This window comes from Crocuta crocuta, unplaced genomic scaffold (assembly GCF_008692635.1).
Source record: "Crocuta crocuta isolate KB4526 unplaced genomic scaffold, BGI_CrCroc_1.0 scaffold41, whole genome shotgun sequence".
NCBI classification, from domain to species: domain Eukaryota; kingdom Metazoa; phylum Chordata; class Mammalia; order Carnivora; family Hyaenidae; genus Crocuta; species Crocuta crocuta.
In genome coordinates this window covers 11,567,853-11,583,655 of record NW_027529428.1, presented here as the reverse complement: position 1 = coordinate 11,583,655, position 15,803 = coordinate 11,567,853, and the positions used below count along the sequence as shown (strand labels likewise).

Genomic DNA, 15,803 nt, shown 5'->3' with positions numbered 1-15,803 from the left:
TTGGTTAAATCTTCATACCTACTTTCCCCACCTGCCAAATTGAAGTTCACGACTACATAAGTAATTCTCTCCTGGACCCTCCAACACTACCCCCCTCTCCCTGCCCTCCCCCCGCCCCCAACTACGTCCTTGCATGTTTATTGGTTCAGGAGAATGTGAAGTAGGTGTTTTCATGAAAGCCTGTCTGAAACCCGCTCACTCCTCAGGGTTGTTTACATGAGCCCCTTTGTTCTGTCTCATGTTGATAGTGAAGACTTGGTTTGAAAAGGCTCACGAATACTTTGAGCACAACCTTTGTTGGAAACGCGAATCATGAGTGGTTCGTTTTATGCTGAGCCTTTTGTCCTTGCCATTTATAGCTATTCTGTTCCTTCGCTTGGTGCGATCCATTCTGAGAGTTGATGAATGTGTTTCATGAGAGAATATGAGAGGCCCTGCAATTTGTTTTGATTGGTCTCCGTTTTGATTCATAGCTAGCAGGTGCCGTCGTTTGGAATTGGTTTTGGCAGTGGCTTGGTTATATAAATATTAGATACAAGAAATGAACCCCCATTTGAATCATTTTCACCAGGAAGAATAGGGGAACTCTTTCGTTGAGTCCAAGAGCACCATCGTTCTGCGTCTGCAGCTCTGGAGCACACAGACATGCGACGAACCGTATGTCTGCATGTGTGTGTGTGCATAGGAGGCCTCCCTGCAGATTGCAGCCATTTCTTTGACGGCTTCTGAAAATATTCTAAAGGAAGAAATCCGACACTAAGATTTCCTAATATAACAGATTTTTTCCAGTCTGAAAAATCCAGGCACTTCTACTTTGGAAACTATGTCAAGGATCGTTTTCAGTTGGGCGCATGGTGGTTGCTCATATTGAAGCCTTGGAAAATAACCCATCACAGTTTTAGGCCTCAATTTTTTCCTGCTTGTTTTTATTGTTGTTTATTGCCAAATCCACTTTAGAAAAGCATCAAACCTCTTAAATGCACTGGAAGAAGGACGATAATATTCTTAACCTCCCCAACAGAGCTATCTATAAGGCAGACATTTGCCTAACAATGGCTTTTGGGGTGTTCATGAATATATATAAATTTTCACAAATTTGCCTGTGTTTTTACTCAGGCAAAGGATTGAACATGGACCTAGGATCGCCGGTAGAATGAGCAATCTGGAAGTCTCTTTGTAATCCTTTAAGTAACATCCTAACTTTGGGCTGCTTTCGGATAAATTCCTTAAACGCAAATTCGACGTCTCACGCACACCCACGAAAATATGTTAAATATTGTCTTTCATGCTGCTGGGTTTCTCTGAGCAAGCCACCATGAAGCCTGGCATCTTCCTCACCCTCTGCCTCTGAACCTTGTGTCCCCCCCCAAAGGTGCTCTAAGTTCATTTGCAGTATTCTTCAGAAAGGAAGCTTTCCAGGGTCTCTCCAGGCAGATTTGGGCTGTTCCTCCTCCAAGAATCCAGACTAAAACACATGCCAGGTTGTAGTGTAGCTGTTCCCCATCTTTCTCTCCTACTGATGTGACTTCTTTTTTTTTCTTGAATAGTTTATTGTCAAGTTGGTTTCCATATAACACCCAGTGCTCATCCCCACAAGTGCCCTCCTCCATGCCCATCACCCCCCTTCCCCTCTCTCCCACCCCTATCAGCCCTAAGTTTGTTCTCGGCATTCAAGAGTCTCTCATGGTTTGCCTCCCACCCTCTCCCCAACTGTTTTCCCCCTTCTCCCCTATGGTCCTCCATTAAGTTCCTCCTAATCCACCTATATGTGCAAACATATGATATCTGTCCTTCTCTGCCTGACTTATTTCGCTTGCATGACACATTGCTATACATTGCTACACTCGAGTTCCATCCACATTGCTACACATGGCCAGATGTCATTTTTTCTCATTGCCATGTAGTATTCGATTGTATAGATAGACCACATCTTCTTGATCCATTTGTCCATTGATGGACACTTAGGCTCTTTTCGTGTTCTGGCTATTGTGGAGAGTGCTGCTATGAACATTGGGGTACATATGCCCCTATGCCTCAGCACTCCTATATCCCTTGGGTAAATTCCCAGCAGTGCTATTGTGGGGCCATAGGGGAGTTCTTTTTTTTCTTTTTTTTTAATGTTTATTTTTGAGACAGAGAGACAGGGGAGGGGCAGACAGAGAAAGAGATACAGAATCAGAGGCAGGCTCTAGGCTCCGAGCTGTCAGCACAGAGCCCGACATGGGGCTTGAACTCACAAGCCATGAGGTCATGACCTGAGCCGAAGTCGGACGCTCAACCCACTGAGCCACCCAGGCGCCCCATAGGGGAGTTTTATTGTTAATTTTTTGAGGAACCTCCACACTGTATTCCAAAGGGGCTGCACCAGTTTACATTCCCACCAACAGTGTAGAAGGGTGCCCGTTTCTCCACATCCTCACCAGCATCTATAGCCTCCTGATTTGCTCATTTTAGCCAGATGTGACTTCTTTGAAGGATCTTTGTCTTTATGGCTCCAAGGCCAAGTTCACTGCCTGTCATGTAATGCTCAACAAATGACTGAATGAATGAATGAGTGGGAAAAGAAAGAAAGTGTGAATTAATTTGCTGGCAGATAACGAAAATGAACTCAGAAGAGCACAGTTTAAACAGAAACGATTAAGATTAACATGCGGGCATGACCAAGGCCCCAAATATTTTTTTAACTGTGTTCCCTATTGGGAAATGTTCTAGGAAATGTTACCATATGTAGCCTGAATGGCATGAAAACATGTGACTATGACTATCTTATGGAAGATCATCTCCCATAGGGCAAGTTGCACTTGTAACGAGCAAATAATTAATGAGCTACCTCCTCCTCCTCATTCTAAGGATCTGAGGTGAGGCCCCACCCATGAAGTGGTGGTGGCACCAAACCACAGCCACTGTCGAAAGGGAGTCTGCAAAATTCATGGCAGAAGAGAGGTGGATGGCAGAAGAGAGGTGGATGGGAGCCCAAGGTCACAGAGAGTCAATAGCAGACAAGGGCATAACCATCCAACTTCGGAGGTCTATTCCAGTTTTCTTTCCATCCATCCCTGTTGACTTTGCTTCATCAGTGTTTAATGAAGTGTCTGTTTTTATGAACTGACCAGTAAGGACTTGTGGGCAGAGCCCCTCACCTCTTGCATCTGCAGGTTGACCTATTTAGTTGGGTAATTGGGTAATGAGCCATTTTCCCCCTCATCGGGTCTTGCATGAAGAGCAGACTCAATCAGTGGCAAAAGAAAAACACTGCTGTGGCCCTAGCTGGAGACTCAGAGGAAGAAAGGGTCACTGCTAACCCAAATAATGTCCCCGGGTGTCACACATCTACAACTTTGAGTAACTATAGAGCTTTCACAAGTTTCCCTGCCACCCTGTAAATTCAGAAATGACCTCTATGTTGAGACTCGGTGATGGAGAACATGGTTTACAGAAACTTTCTCCTCATGTAAATAAATGTTGTTGGCTAACCTTTGGATTGCATTTGCAAATGGAAAGAGGAAGTGCACTGTTGCTCAGATGGGCTTCAGATTGTTTTGTCAGAGAGCTAGGAGGGGGAGTGTGGTTTTGTGAAGAGAACTGATTTGAAGTCAGACCAAACGCTGGATTAGGTCTCATTCCTGCCTCCCGCTTGAGTTGACCTCAGGCACATTGTCCCAAGTCACAGCCTCACTCTTACACTTAAAGAAGAAGCCACAGCAGGTAGCCATCTACTTGAAGCTCTTTGTAGATCTCCGGAGTCATAGAAACAGAAGTGTTTGTCCCCGCTTCTGGCCTACCTCCCATTCCATTTTTCCTTTGAGATCGTGTTTCCTATGCGTATCATTAGCACATATCTGCTTTTCCACTTTTATTACTGTTTTCTGTGTCGTTCTGTGATCTGTCATTGGCCTGTTTGTTCTCAGAGCCAGAGGTCACTCTGGTTCCTTTTGGTATCACTGGGAAGTCCTCCCCTAAAGGACGCGCTTCTTGGGCTCCTCCTGTTAGATGGTTTTCAGTGGGCTGGCGCATGGGAGCCGTACATAGGGATTAGCAGCTACAGGGGGTAAGGGAGAATCCAGGGTGTTTTCCCCCTCTCTCTGCCTTGGGGAGCATCTCCATCAGTGACTGTCTTCCCCGTGCCTCTACACGTACCTCTCCTTCTGTGGCTCCAACTTCTGCCAATCAACCTTCACCCCGGTGTTCTGGTCCCAACAGACCTCTAGCTCGTGTGGTTCGTTAGCACCCCTTTCTGTTAGTGTGCCTCTGGCCTTGAAAGTGGTAGTGGCCTCCTGCCGATAAGAATCTCTGCATTTCTTCCCCATTTGCTTCACTTTTCAGCTCACCTGTCACATTTATAATCACTTCTGTGTATTAAGTTCCCTCTCTTTAACACTCCCACAATGGGTTCCATTTTCCCATCTGGACCCTGATAGCTCTGTTGAAGTGATAAAACATTGTTATTGCCTGGACTAGTCAGAATGGCTTAGAGGATCCCAAGCCCGTGAAGCATGCTGAAAATACGGACTCCCCAGACCCACCTCACACAGGTGATGATTTCGTTGTTTGGGTGTGTGGACCACGAATCTGAATTTTCACAAAGGCCCCTGGGTGGTGGTTGTGAGGCCCGGCACTGGTATAGAGAAGAGTAGAGCCAGGCTGAGGTAAAGGTGCTTGGGGAGGTGGTCCCTATGTTCACCCACTAAGGGTTTCCCTTCTACAGACCAGCCTCACGGCAGGAGAGCCTGCCTTGGCAAAATGAAAAATGACTCCCTCCCTTGGGTGTTACAGGGCAGTCGGTTACAGGTGCAGCAGCACTGGCTAAATTGGAGGCTGCTGAGGGATTATTTGCAGTGCTAAATGAGATCATGGGTGTGACGGCTTCTCGCACATAGTTGCTGCTCAACAGATGATCATGTCTTTCCTTCCAAGCTCAGAAATGTAGAAAATGAAAGGGGCACCTGGGCAGCTCAGTCATTTGAGTGTCTCACTCTTGATTTGAGCTTGGTTCATGATCCCAGGGTTGTGGGATTGAGCCGTACGTCGGGCTCCATGCTGAGCATAAAACCTGTTTGAGAGTCTCCCTCTCTCTCCTTCTGCCCTCTCCCTGACTTGCGCCCTCACTCGCTGTCTCTAAAAAAATTAAAAATTAGAAAAAGAAATGTAGAAAGCTACGAAATCATGTAAATTATTTATTCCTGACGCTAACAGAATCCAGATACTAAATATCAGAAAGGATAGATAAGCAATTAAATAGTAAGAAAAAAAATTCATAAAAAAAAAAATTCATTGCTTGGTATGTATTTCTGTTATCTGAGTTGGGGTCTCCACAGTCTAACCATATGACACTGTAAGTTGGCTCTGTTTAATGTCAGAAATAATTTAAGAAAATAAGTCCTAAGTGGGATTCTGTATCAGATTACATGTTAACACATTTCCTAAGGAGACCTGACTCTTCTGATTATGCCCTTACTTGGCCACTATAATTTCTGCATTCCATGCTCTTGCCAAAGACTATAACTTTGAGTGCTCTACTGTCCAATTCTTATCAAAAGGTTGGTTATGAGAAATACTTTTCAGGGAGGATTGCCTGGAGCTTATGCAATCCATTCATTCCTCATTGAGATAGCCTAAATATTATTCACGGTGTGAGTCAAGTCAACGGATCTCAGTGTAACAGCTTGTCAGTTTCCCTTTGCTTGGGAGGATTAGTGAAAAAAGACACATCTATCCTTATGGAATTTTTTTAACTCTGTGTTAAAAGAGAAGACTCTCAGATTAAGAATACAATCCCATGTACCGTTGTATCAAAAATAATAAAATAATTACTTAGGCATAAACTTAACCAAAGACCTGAAAGACCTATATTTCAAAAACTATGAAATGTTGATGAAAGAAATTGAAGATGACACGAACAGATGGAAACCTTTTCCATGCTCATGGCTTCGAAGAATCACTATTGTTAAAATGTCCATGTTACCCAGCGATCTGTAGATTTAATGCAGTTCCCGTCAAAATACCAACAGCTTTTTCACAGAACTAGAAGGAGTCCTAAAATTTGTGTGGAACCACGAAAGACCCCTGAATAGCCAGAGCAGTCTTTAGAAAGAAGAACAGGGACACCTGGGTGGCTTAGTCGGTTAAGCATCCGACTTTCGCTTAGGTCATGATCTCGTGGTTCGTGGGTTCGAGCCCCGCATCGGGCTCTGTGCTGACTGCCAGCTCAGAGCCTGGAGCCTATTTCAGAGTCTGTGTCTCCCTCTCTCTCTGACCCTCCCCTGCTCACGCTGCCTCTCTCTCTCTCTCCTAGAAATAAAAAAATATAAAAAAAAAAAAAGAAAGAAAGGAGAACAAAGCTGGAGGTATCACACGCTCAGTTTTCGAGATCTACTACAAAGCTGTGATAATCAAAACAATACGGTACTGGCACAAAAATAGACATACAGATCAATGAATAGAGATAAATAAACCTTTATTTAAATGGTCAATTAATCTATGACAAAAGAAGCTAGACTATACAATGGGACAAAGACAGTCTCTTTAACAAATGGTGCTGGGAAAACTGGTCAGCTACATGCAGAGAAGGAGAAGGAGGAAGATAGGTATGGGAGGGGGAAGGGAGGAGGAAGAAGGAAGAAGGAAGAAGGAATGAAAGAAACTGGATCACTTTATTACACCCTATACAGAACCTTCAGGGTCTGTGTCTTCTGTGGCTCAGTTAAGGGGCTGACTTCGGCCCAAGTCATGATTTCACAGTTCGTGAGTTCGAGCCCCGTGTCGGGCTCTGCGCTGACCACTCAGAGCCTGGAGCCTGCTTGAGATTCTGTGTCTCCCTCCCTCTCTGCCCCTCACCTGCTCGCGCGCTGTCTCTGTCTCTCAAAAANAACTAATTTGACAATAAACTATTTGTAAAAAAAAAAAAGTTTTAAATTGTAAACAAATACATTGGAAGCAAGCCAGGTACAATCCTATCACAGTAGATGTGGATTGTTGAAATCCCCTTTCAAATGGAAGACTTAAATTAGCATAAAGGAACACAGATTAAACAAAATGGCAGCTAAAAAGGTTAAAGAAATAAATAGACAAGGATATGCCAAGTATACACAAGAGAAAGGAGAACAGAAGTGCACATCGACGACCATGGAACCCCAAACTAAAATTATTAAATAAGAAAAGATCCTTTTAAAAATAAAGAGTAGATTTCACCAGGACACTATTATACATAGATTATATGTATAATATATTATACATAGACATAAGTTATATTCCATAGCATTGTTATGGAAAATTTAAGGCAATCCCCCCCCCACACACACACACACACAAAACACAGCAGAATATGATAGAACTATAACCATATTACCATAACCCAAGCAGGAATAAACGCCCTTGTTCAAACATCTTAAAAGTTCTAATGTTTTCATTTCTCTGGGAAAGAATCTTAGAAGTTGGGCCAGACTTGACAAGTGCATTAATGGTCCTGTTTGAAGGACCATTGCTACATTCCTTTCTATAAAAAGAGTGAGGCCATCAATCGAATGGTGCAGGAAGAGTTCTTGATTATTGACGTACTTACGAGCTTTGGATGTTCGCCATCTTTAAAGTGTTTGCCAACCTGATGGGCAAATAATAGCATCTCATTGATTGTAATTCATGTTCTCTTACCACTCAGAGAGGTCTTATCCTTTTCACAGGTTTACTAGCGATCTGTATTTTCAGTTCACACCCTTCTCTTGTTTTTATACAGTGTGGTTTGTCTTTACCTTCAGAATCCATTTGTATAGTCTCCTAGTACATTGGACACTAACCCTGTCATATGAGCTACAACGTATTGTTCATTTTTGGGGTTTCTTTATGGTGTCTGGTCATGTAAACATTATGAATTTTTACCTAGTCAAATCTGCACATTTTTTCCCTTATGGGAAAAAAATAAGACGCCCAACCTAACTTTATACCTGTGTTCCTCTATATTTTCTTCTAATGCCTTTCTACTTCCATTTTTAACATTAGATCCCTCCTTTATTTTGATTTAAGCTGACTGCCTTGTATTATCTCCATAGGTAGCTCTGATCTTTTTTTAGGAGTTGAGGTAGAGATATGAATAAATAATAACCAGTGATTTCTATTTTAACAGGAACTTGGGAAGGAAAACCATTTCAACAATGACTAGGTCACCCATCATGACTAACTACAGATGATTTGCCATTTCATTTACAAAGGTAAGGATATGCAGTCTACATTTTTTTTAACGTTTGTTTATTTTTGAGAAAGAGCGAGAGACAGAGTATGAGCCGGGGAAGGGCAGAGAGAGTGGGAGACACAGAATCTGAAGCAGGCTCCAGACTCTGAGCTGTCAGCACAAAGCCTGACGTGAGGCTCAAACTCACAAACTGCAAGATCATGACCTGAACCGAAGTCGGACGCTTAACCGACTGAGCTACCCAGGCACCCCTACAGTCTACGTTTTTGAATTAATTCTAGTGGACTCACACTAGAGCTCTTACCTCTTTTATATTTATTTATAAATATTCTAAATCCTATCCTATTTCATGACCTTTAACTTTGACATTACTAAATTTAAAATAAATGACAAGCAAATAGAAACGTAGGAAAGTTTGTGAATGTCAGCATTTCTAGGGGGCAGAACAGAATCTGGGAGATACGGTTTCTGCTATTGATTACTGCAGTGTGGTTCAGTTTTTAAAGAATATTAATGTTTTCCTTACTGGTTTTTTTTTTTTAATTTTTTTTTCTTCTGAGAGAGAGATAGCATGAGCAGGGGAGGATCAGAGAGAGAGGGAGATACAGAATCTGAAGCAGGCTCCAGGCTCTAAGCTAGCTGTCCGCACAGAGCCAGACACGGGGCTCGAACCCGCGAACTGTGAGATCATGACCTGAGCCGAAGTCAGACGCTTAACCAACTGAGCCACCCAGGCGCCCCTATGTTTTCCTTATTGTTAAGTGTAGAATGCTCATTGCAGAATCCTTGGAGACTATAGAAAACTATAAAAATGAACATTCGAAGCATTCATAATCCCATCATCCGCAGATAATCACCAGTGCTTCTGTGAATTCCTTTCCTCTTTCTTCCATGCACGTATAGAAATCTATACAGTTGTATATAACCTGTGTAAAACGTACTCATCTTGACTCCCGTAATTATAAATGATGCACTTTAACTGGTACAAGAATATAGCAAGTCCAGGAACAAATAGTCATTACCACTGTGTCCATTTCAGTGGCCATTTGCAGTTTACCAGAACATTCCCAAGCATCTCATTTGCCTCCCCTGCACAGATGTCCTGGTGAAGAGATCCGCGTGACCTTGTTCAACATCATCCTCAGAGAAGCCTTAGAGTTCAGGCAGCAATGCATGGTGTCCCTTTATCATCATTGTCTATTTTGTGCTGCCTAAGAGGGACTGTGTTTTTCAAACACAGTTTGAAGAGACGTTTACCTATGTCTCTTCTCCTCTTTGCTTCAGTGCATTCAGGGGTGACCTACAAAGTCATAAAAAGACCATCTCGTCACGTGTCCTGCATTCATGCCCGGTAGCCAGGCCCTCTCTGTGGTGGCTTTCCCAAGGACCATTGTTGCTCTTGGAGATTTTTGGTTTTCCCAACTGCCAAGTCTTAGAAGTTTAATGACTGAGTGGCATTCTTTTTTTTTTTTTTTAATTTTTTTTTATGTTTTATTTATTTCTGGGAGAGATAGAGAGAGAGAGAGACAGCGTGAGCAAGGGAGGGTCAGAGAGAGAGGGAGTCACAGACTGAAACAGGCTCCAGGCTCTGAGCCGGCAGTCAGCACAGAGCCCGACGCGGGGCTTGAACCCACGAACTGCGAGATCATGACCTAAGCGAAAGTCGGATGCTTAACCGAATAAGCCACCCAGGCACCCCTGAATGGCATTCTTTAGGAAAGCCTTCGTTCTCTTACTTCTGTTAACCATTGACAGTTAAGGAAAATCCTGCCCTTACTGTCATGAGTGCATAATAAATTGGAGATGGACACGCATACCCTCGTGAGAAATGGGCTAGAGCTTCGGACACATAATTCACCAAAGAAATACAAATAACCATGTAAACGTGACAAAGTTGTCTGTCCTTATTTTGAATCATACACATGCAAAATGAAATGATATTTTTGCCCAGAATTGGCCAAGTGTTTTATCTGATTTTAAATGAAAACCCTTGATGCTGCTACAGTTATAAAGTAGGCATATTTTACCCTGTAGACATTGTTTTATGAATGTCCAGCAGCTCTGATAGATTTGCTGTGGGAAATTCTAAGAACACAGAGAATGTTTTATTTGTAACAGAAAAATAAGAAGCATTCTAAATGTCCATTAATAAATATTGACCTGTGATGCATTTTTATGATACAATTATTCAGATGTTAGATATTTTCCTAATTAATATTTAGTGATGCAGATAACATTTATGACAAAACAAAAAGGGCAAATACAAATTTGTGTGTAATGTATGACCCCAGTTTGGTTAACAAATAAACACACGTTTGAAGAAGATCAGATGATAAAATAAGTGAATATTAACAGTTAACAGGATTAAAGGTGATAGTTTTACTTTTTTTTTTGTATAAAATATGTTTTACTTTTCTTAGGGAAAAAACATTTTTTAATGTTTATTTTTTGAGAGAGAGCAAGAGAGAGAGTGCACATGAGAAAGCACGAGCGGGGAAAGGGCAGAGGTGGGGGAGACACAGAATCCAAAGCAGGCTGCAAGCTCTGAGCTGTCAGCACAGAGCCTGACATGGGGCTCGAACTCACATTCTGCAGTGTCATGACCCGAGCTGAAGTCAGACACTTAACCGACTGAGCCACCCCATTGCTTCACAAACATTATTTTTAAATTTAAAAATTATGTTTAGATTTTAAATGAGAAATAGCGAACAGTACATTTGATTTAAAAAATCTGGAGCCTTCCTCATATATTATGAGACATAATTCCAAATTCATTTGCAGAGAGTTTTGAGACTTGGTTGGTTATGTCAGGAAAATGAAAAAGTGGCATGTTCGGAGTAGTTTACATTTTTTAAAAGACTTAAAACGTACATGGAGATTGTTATTGAAGTATGTACAGTCTAAAAGTCTTTTTCATTGATGAAGGAGTTATGTTGAGTTAGTGACATGGCCATTTATTCCATAGCAACTATATCTAAAGTTGCCACTGGCACCTTCCAAAAAATCCGGACAATGTGATTGAAGGTGTGGGCCCCCTAAGTTAGGTCTTGATCACCTTCCTTCAGGAGGTCAGCTTCCTTCCCACGCATAAAACACCCAAGGAATCAGATGCTGCCTGCATTGATCTAACGGTGTGTTTTTAATCTTTCCTATCAGTTTATTCATTCTATAAATATTCAGAAAGCACTTATTATGTACCAGGTACAGTTTAAGTGTTGGAGGTACATCAGTGGACAAAAGAGATGAAAATCCCTACCTCTGTGGAGTTTAAGTTCTTCAGGAGAGGACAGACTGAAACAAAAACCTACTCTAATAAATATGGAAGCTCTGTAGTATGTTGGACACTGATGAGTGCTATGGGCAAAAAAGAAAGAAAGGGAGAGAGAGATGGAGAGAAAAAGGAAGGGAGCAAAGAAGAAATGAAAGGGGGGAGCAAAGAAGAAATGAAGGAAGGTGGGAGGGAGAAAAGAAAGAAAGGAAAGAAAGAACTTAAGTAGAGCTAATGGGAATCAGGAGTATGAGGTATGGGGGCAGGGAGGTACCAAATAGGTTGTAGTTTAAAATAGGATCATCAAGCTAAGCATCAGATAGAAGTTGACATTTGAGCAAAGACCTAAAGGAGATAAGCGGGTGCCTGGGGCAGACTGTTGAGGCAGTGGGAATAACTCAAGCAAAAAGCTTTAATGTAGCAGCATTCTGGTGTGTTTGGGAAACAGCAGAGTACCTGAAGCAGGGGAATGGAGGGGGAGTTCAGAGGTGCTGAGGTTAGAGGAGGGGTGGGAAGGGGGTGGGTAAATCATACAGGGACACATCAGCCATTGTAAGGACTTTGGCTTTTACTCCGGATGAAATGGGAAACCACTGTAAGGTCCTAAGGGAAAAGAGTCATGGTGTGATTAGGTTTAAAGACAGATCACTGACTGAGAGTAGATTGTAGATGGGCATGGATGGCACTAGCAGTCCCTGTTGGGAGGCCAAGAATGTGTAACACATGAATGAGAAGATGGTGGATCTGCCCAGGAACACGGAGCAGGAATGGATTCTGGATGGCTTCCAGAGGCTCTGCCGACAGGTTGACTATGGTGTAAGAGAAGGAAGACTCTAAGATTTGGGGCCTGAGCAGTAAGAGGTTAGAGATGCCATTAACTGAGATGGTGAAGGTCCAAGGGAAGGAAGTTTGGGAGGGAATATCAGGAATACGGATTTAGATTTGTAAATATGAAGGTTTCTGTTAGATATCCACATGGAGATATCAAGAAGACCATTCGATACTCAACTCTGGAGCTCAGAAGAGAGTTCCAGATGGTATTTGGAGATTCTCAAGAGAGTATGGATAGAGAAAAGAACCAAGGAGTCAGTCCTGGATACTCTAACATTAAGAGGTTACAGAGAAAGGGAAGGGAGGGAAACCATCTAAGGAGGCTGAGAAGTAACCAAGGAGCTACTGGGGAGGGTGAGGGTAAGAAACAAGAGTGTGGGGCTCTAGACGCCAAGTGAAGAAATTGAGTCAAGGAAGAGGGAGTGATCATCTGATCTGTATCAGGCATCTGATAGCTCAGGCCGAATGGGAGCTTTGATTTAGCCATTGGGTTTGGCAACATGGAGGTTGTTGGCTATTTTGATAAAGAGGTTCACAGTGTAATGTTGAGAGCTGACCCCTGATTGAAGTGCGTTAAAGAGAGAATATGTGAAAAGGAATCAGGAGATGAGTGTAGAAACATCTTTGTCAAGAAATTTTGCTGCATAGAGGAATAAGGAAGTGAGGAGAAAGTGGGATCAAGAAAAGGCTTTTATTCTGTTAAGGTGGAAAAAATGGCGGAGCATTGATGGGATAGAAATAGAAAACTTGAAGTCGAGAGAAAGGGGCGACTCGTAGGAATGAAGTCCTTGGATAGGTCACAGGCTCTGCACACTTTAAATAAGCTTCTCATGTTTTAGAATTACTAACTTGTCAAGTTAATTGCCAGTATTTCCACCTTATTGCTTGTCTTTTAATATGCTCATGATCTATTTTGACATCACATCTAGAATTTTGAGTCATCAAATCAATTAAATTTTTTTATTCTATAACTTTTATGTGTATAAACACCTTTGCCTACTCAAGGATCCAATATCAGATAAATACCTGTATATTCTTAAAGTAATTGTGTAATTTGAACTTTTGCAGGGGCATGACCTTGCCTTTGGTTTGCTTTTTTGCACTGAGCCTGTTATTATGAGGCCTTTCAGGTGTTATAACTCCACTAATACATTATTCATACCTCACCAAAATACTATGAAGAAACTAGAAAATCAGTTCTTTTTTTTAAGTGTTTATTTATTTATTTATTTTGAGATAGGGGCCAGGGCAGGGAGAGAGAAGGAGAGGAGATAATCCCATGCAGGCCCCGTATTGTCAGTGCAGAGCCCAGTTTGGGGCTTGATCTCATGTGCTATGAGATCTTAACTGAATCAGAACCAAGAGTCGAATGCTTAATTGACTGAGCCACCCAGGGGCCCTGACAGTCAATTATTTTTTAAATGTATTAAGCAGATACAGTGTGGGAGGCAGTAGTATATGAAACATCGGTCCGTAGTATAGTGGGCAGGTTATAATTCAGTTAGTTATATGGACACAAATGGAAATGGAAATTTATCTAAGAGAATCCTTTGATGGGCGGGCAGTCATAGGTCTGGTGAGGTTAGCTTGCCATGATCCATTCTTTCATTTTCTTGGGTGGTTTTTAGTCCTGTCAGGCATATGGGGGTCTTTTCATCCCACTGCAGAGAACTGGCTAGCAAATTCTTAGGTTTAATCCACAGTATGTTTATTAAAAACCCGCCTGGGTGGCTTAGTCTGTTAAGCATCCAACTTTGGCTCAGGTCATGATCTCATGGTTTGTGAGTTCAAGCCCTGCGTCGGGCTCTGTGCTGACAGCTGGGAGCCTGGAGCCTGTTTCAGATTCTGTGTCTCCCTCTCTGTCTGCCCTTCCCCTGCTTGCTCTCTGTCTGTCTGTCTCTCTCAAAGATAAACATTAAAAAAATTTTTAGGAAACTCAAAAGAATAAATACAGAGAGCTAAAAAAAGATAGGCAAAAAAAACCCCACCCACATATGCAAACCATGTTAGCCTTCATTACTAATTTTCAGAAGTGCACATAAACATCAAGAGATGCTTTCTTTCACCTATGACATTAGCAAAGATAATTAAAATGGTAATAGTCACTGTAAATGTGTAAATGAAGCAAGCCCTCACTCACTAAGGATCGTGTGACTGAGTATACCCTGGGAAAGAAATTTACTAATGTTTGTTTTAATGACCTTGTAATTCTAGGAATCTAAGAAAACATTGAAGTTGGGCCAAAAAAGAAGCACAAAATAATTATTGTACTTGTAGACCAACCACCTCCCCTGTCCTTTTAACATTAGCAGTTAAAACTGAAGTGTTAACGTGCAGATTGGTTCACACAGTGGTGTGCCCTGCACATAGAAAAGGTGGTTATTCTTACAATGAGATGTTGTGATCAAATGGGAAAATGCATAGTACATAAACGTTCATTGAAGACTGCTGGGTAGAGATGGTGTCCTAATATTCTTAGCATGAGAGCGCGTGCAACAAAAGGTGGTAACATACATGCCCAAGTGTGAAGAGTGGAGTTACCCAGGGCCAGTAGAATTGAGTACTTTTTTTCTGATTTATATTTTTTGGTACTTTCCAGATACTTGTACAGGAAGCATCTATAATCAGAAGAAGCTTTTTTTTTTTTTTTTTAAGACTTTATAAAAAGAAACTTGTACGTATGATTTGGGCTCGACTTCCGTACCATCTTTCTTAGAGCACAGGGGAGTAATAATGGCACAAATGTAATTAGCCAAATAGATTCTCCAGGTAAAACAATATTAGCATATGGTGCTTTCGAGTAGAGTGGGACGTTCACACAGGCCCGGTTTTCTCCCGTAGATGTCGTCCGCTGCTGAAAATGGAGATGCGGCATCTGGAAAACAGAACGAAGAGAAAACTTATAAAAAGGTAAGCGGCTGTCTTCTTTCTTCAGTTCAGAAAGAGGACCGCTGTCATTGCTTGGAGTGTTTCATGTGTCCGAGGCCTTATTTCCCTCTACAGCAGTTGTGTGTAACTGACCGCCTTCATTTCCTCTTGCCCTCACAGATCCAGGGGTTCAGACAACACAGAGGTATTGTCTTGTCGAACTACAGGTCACAAGGCTGACCTGGGTCTCCCTGGGCCAGAATCCAGGGGTCTATGGGGCTGTGTTCCTTTCCGGAGTTCCTAGGGGACCGTCTGCTATTCCCTTGTCTTTTCCAGCATCTCCGGGTTGCCTGTGTTACCTGTATGACGACTCCCTTCCCACCTCAAAGATACCAAAGACCAGCTGAATCTCTCTCAGGCTGTATTGCTCTGACACTTTAAAGGACGCTTGGGATGACACTGAGTCCTCCTAGATAATTCAGAATAGCCCCTTTTTAACGTATTATTTGTTTTTTATTTTCGAGAGAGAGGGGGAGAGTGAGCACGTGTGAGTGGGGGAGTGGGGGAGAGGGGCAGAGAGAGAGAGAGAGAGAAAGAGAGAGAGAGAGAGAGAGAGAGAGAGAGAGAATCACAAACAGCCCCTCCCTCAGTGGA

General features: G+C 42.3%; 1 protein-coding gene and 1 long non-coding RNA gene across 5 annotated transcripts in view; one reads left to right on the top strand and one right to left on the bottom strand.

The window, feature by feature from the left end:
- Positions 1-15,803, top strand: part of PIP5K1B (phosphatidylinositol-4-phosphate 5-kinase type 1 beta) — a 307,134-nt gene that overhangs the window by 108,491 nt on the left and 182,840 nt on the right. For all 4 annotated transcript variants that reach the window (XM_077759415.1, XM_077759417.1, XM_077759416.1 and 1 more), the window contains 2 exons: positions 8,117-8,201; positions 15,123-15,191. In XM_077759415.1, coding sequence (XP_077615541.1) covers positions 15,123-15,191 — 69 coding nt within the window. In that variant the 5' untranslated portion in view covers positions 8,117-8,201. The remainder of the gene's footprint in view (positions 1-8,116; positions 8,202-15,122; positions 15,192-15,803) is intronic.
- The window catches only part of LOC144227700 (uncharacterized), a 13,923-nt gene continuing 13,101 nt past the window's right edge, over positions 14,982-15,803 (bottom strand). Inside the window, exon 2 of the long non-coding RNA XR_013334021.1 lies at positions 14,982-15,156. This is a non-coding gene — a long non-coding RNA (uncharacterized LOC144227700). The remainder of the gene's footprint in view (positions 15,157-15,803) is intronic.